Source organism: Miscanthus floridulus, chromosome 3 (genome assembly GCF_019320115.1).
Source record: "Miscanthus floridulus cultivar M001 chromosome 3, ASM1932011v1, whole genome shotgun sequence".
NCBI classification, from domain to species: Eukaryota; Viridiplantae; Streptophyta; class Magnoliopsida; order Poales; family Poaceae; genus Miscanthus; species Miscanthus floridulus.
In genome coordinates this window covers 107,568,393-107,572,411 of record NC_089582.1, presented here as the reverse complement: position 1 = coordinate 107,572,411, position 4,019 = coordinate 107,568,393, and the positions used below count along the sequence as shown (strand labels likewise).

The window sequence follows — 4,019 nt, the reverse complement described above, 5'->3', positions numbered from 1 at the left end:
GGTGCTACGAGATTGGGTGGGATGTGGCACCTTCAGTGTAGTCGTCTCTGTTCTCCTCACGGTACTCACAATCCTCATCCGTCTGGTTCTCCTCTGAGTCTATAACGATCGCATTATAGTCGCGTTAGCGACGTCTATAGAATAGCACAAAGAAGCAATGAAAATTCAAAAGAGCCAAATGCACTCAAACATGGGTTCATTGCGTAAAGCTCGATTTTAGATGAATTTTGGTCCTAGTTTTGTATTTTTCTAAGGTCGTATGAATTAGTTTTGAATTTCTGAAGTTTAATTCATCTCTGAAAATAGAAAAGGCCGAATTAATCCTGGGCTGACACGTGTCACGCTGTGACTGGTCCACATGGCATGCTGACGTCAGCATGACATCATCGACTCGGCTCTTAGCTGACTAGTGGGGTCTTGCTGATGTCATCTTGACGTCAGCATGACATCATCAACGTCATCGGTTCTGACAGGTGGGGCCAGAGGCTCTTGGGTCACTGACTTGTGGGTTCGGTCAAAGTCAATGTCAAGTCAACAGGCGAGTCAACGGTCAACGGTTCATAGTCACTGACGTGTGGGGCCAGGGCTGCTGACGTCAGCAGTTGACGTCATCATGACGTCAGCATGACATCACCTCGACTGTGTTGATACTGACAGGTGGGACCCACGTGATGTCGTCATGACATCGGCATGACGTCATTTGCTGACAAGTGGGTCCGGAGTCTCTGTGTCGCTGACATGTGGGGCCTGGTCAACCGTCAACTTTGATCGGTCAACGGTCAACTAGGTTGGGTCTCGACTGGGCTTTGGTGGGCCTAGACGGGCTGGATTTGGGCCAGGCCAGCCCGGACACGTGGCAAGCTATGGCGTTGCCACATCGTAGCCCTAGGCCCCCACTAGGCTTCGTTCACAGCTCAGCCCACACCGCGTGGTTCACGATGGACTCATGTTCACGGTCCATGGACCACTGGCTGGTCTTCGATGGACCGAGTCCACCCTTCTTCCCTCTGGCCTAGTCCATGTGCACCGGGTGCAGGCGCGTGCGGCCGGCATGGGAGTCCTCTCCTTCCATCCCCGGTGTGCTCCCGGCGATGGTGTGCTCACCGGCGAGCTCCTACGGCGGTGCTGGCGTTCAATTAAGGTGGGGAAGGGCTTCACCAGGCCTCGGCGAACACGGTGGTGGGGTCTAGGTGGTGGCCAGGGCTTTCTAAGGCATTGGCCACGGTGGTCGGCGGCTTGGTCGTGGCGGTGCCCACCGGTAGGGCAGCTAGGGGCTGTTCTAGGGGTCCTGGTGCCCCGTTCCCGTTTAGACTACTAGCGGGCGACAGGGTGGAGTGACGACGGTGACCAAAAGGCGTGGCGGAGTCCACGAACGGTGGTGGTGCACGGCGGAGCTTCGGCCGAGGTCCAGTGCTCATGGCCAGGGTGCTGTGACTGGCTAATGGGGTCTTGGTCTACGCGGCTACCCTCTGGGCGTCACGGTGGTGCTTACGACTACGTCCTAGTCCGGTGAGGCGGCCGAGTGCGCCAGTGGTGGCCACGCCATGACGGCGGTGGCATGAGCGCGGCGTGCGCGTGCTCTGCTACGGCGTCCATGGGGCTAGGAAGAGTCTCAGCAGTGAGGGACTCACCGCTGGTGTCGAAGATGGAAGGATGGCGGTGTAGTGGAGGTCGTGGCCGTGTAGACGGAAGCAGTGCAGTGCCGACCCGCAATAGTGATGAAGACAATGGCGTCGTCTTCGGCTCCGACGACTTCGGCAGCACGTGGGTGGCTCCGATCCTCCTCTTCCTTGCTCCTTACTCATTCCTTCTTCTTCCTCTATCCCCTCTCTCTCTCTTGGCTCGGGTGCGCGGTGGACGGCCACAAGGTGGCGGCGGGGCACGGGGACGCGTTTGGGCAACCGGGGCCGGGGCTTTTATAGCCGAAGCTCGGTCAGGCATGGAGCGAGCGGCTGTGGATGGCCAAGGGGTGCGTGGAGGGCTATGATCACGTCGAGGCTAGGCTACGGGGGCACGACGTGGTCGCGGGTGCGATGGCGAAACCGTTTTCGTGTTCCTTGGTCAGCAAGGCGGGGGACAGGGAGGCGACAAGGTCACGGCTCGGCCATGGCCATGGCAGGCACGCGCGAGGGGGGGGGTAGGGTCATGCCACGGGCGTGACTTCTGTCAGACTTGGTCGGTCCGGCTGGCGTCCTTGAGCGCGTCTGATCGGTTGATGGCGCGATCGTGCGGCCAAGGCAGGTTGCGTGGACCTCCCGCTTCCGTCTTAGCTCTGCGATCGGGAAAAGCTGGGGGACCGAGGTGGGTGATGACACCTAGGCCCCGCTTGGCAGCGGCTTCCGTCGGGCGTTGGCGAGCTGGCGTGCTGGCACGTTGGGCTGGCGCGGTCAGGCCAGGCCTGCTTGCGGTTGCGCGTGGGCCAACGAAGCCGGGTGAGCGAGTTGGGCTGGCTGGGGAGAGAAGCAAGCTGGGCCGACCAGTCACTTGGGCTGCGAGGCTGGCTCCTCCCTTTTCTCTTCTTTTTGTTTTTCTTTTCTTCTCCTTTGTTTGAATTCAAATTTGGTTTGGAATTTGAATTCAAAATTGGTGTACCTTATTCATTGAAGTTTTAGAAACTTTATTTTAGCTATTTAGTATAACAACAATAGGTGTAGTTTTGTTATACAAAAATGAAAACAGTTTCCTCTTTAAGCATTTATTCTTTGGTTTGATTAATAATTTCTTTATGGTTTATTTCTTTTTAGGAGTTGCTAGGCATTACATAAAATAATTGAAAATCCAAATCACCATTTGAGTTAACAATGTATGCTATATTTTATTTGTTAGTATTTGAATAAACATAATTAACAAATGACATGCCATGCTCATGAAACTGTCTAGTTGGGTTACTTCTAATGCAACACCTAGGGTTGGCTTCTACAGATGTCACTCAACATTGCATGGGGTAACAACAAAAATTTTGTAGTTGTGATTTTTGTTGTGTGGATTTTTGGGTTGTTACACGAACGCCACGTAGTAGATGATGCAGGTGGCCCACACCAGCATGATGCGGAGGACGCACTTGGCCTCCTCCACCTGCTGCAGGCTGCACAGCAGCCACTGGTCCCTAGGGCGGCCGCCGCTGGCGTTGTCGACCTCGCTATCGTACTCCACCACCACGGTGGCCTTGTCGAGGAACCTGAACTGGTCGGTGTAGGGGAGCCTCGTCACGAGCGAGCTCGCGTGGCGCGTCCTGAAGAGGGACGCTGCGGGGTCCTTGGGCGCCGGGGCGCGCCGCTTACAGACCGCTGCGACGACGACGCGGAAAACGCTGGCCAAGGGGATCCCCTCGGGGCGCACGCGGACATAGAGCCCCGCGCCGGCGAAGAAGAGCACGCAGGAGGCGAACATGAGTGCGGCGGGGATGGCGAACCCAATGCACCAGCTCACGTTGCTCTGCACGTAGATGATCCCCATCGACGAGCCCACGACGGCGATGGTTAGGGTGAAGTAGTACCAGTTGAAGAAGCTGTTGATCCCGCGGCGGCCGGACTCCGTGCGCGGGTTGAACTGGTCGACGCCGAACGGCAGGCTGCATGGCCGGATGCCGCCCGTGCCCACCACGATGAACAAGAACGACAGTGCCAGCACCGCGAACTGTCCCTCCGTCGTGCCCGCGCACTGCTGCCGTTGATCCCGCCCGCGCCCACCACGATGAACAAGCTGTTGATCCCGCGGCGACGCGAACGACAGCATGCTGGCCGTCAGCGTCAGGATGATCATGCCCTGCATGCCATCGAGATCAGAAAGAGTTCCCACACCAAGATTCAGATTTCAGCCGCCCGCAACTAACTACCGCAAATCAAGTTCTTACGTACGATGACTAAAGGGTGAGCGCGTAGAAGATAAAGAAAGGTACGGGGTTTTCTATAAATGTGCTTTGAATTTAAGGTTAAATAAATATGTATGGACCTGTAGTGAACCATTTTAAAAGTTTATGGACCCAAAAAAGCTACTTTGAAAGTTGATGGACTCAACTG

At 56.1% G+C, this 4,019-nt stretch overlaps 1 protein-coding gene across 1 annotated transcript; it reads right to left on the bottom strand.

The window, feature by feature from the left end:
* Window positions 1-2,997: 2,997 nt before the first annotated feature.
* LOC136544186 (protein NRT1/ PTR FAMILY 2.10-like) lies at window positions 2,998-3,771 on the bottom strand. The gene has a single exon (XM_066536429.1). It carries the CDS (start codon window positions 3,769-3,771, stop codon window positions 2,998-3,000), a length of 774 nt encoding a protein of 257 aa, XP_066392526.1.
* Window positions 3,772-4,019: the final 248 nt, after the last annotated feature.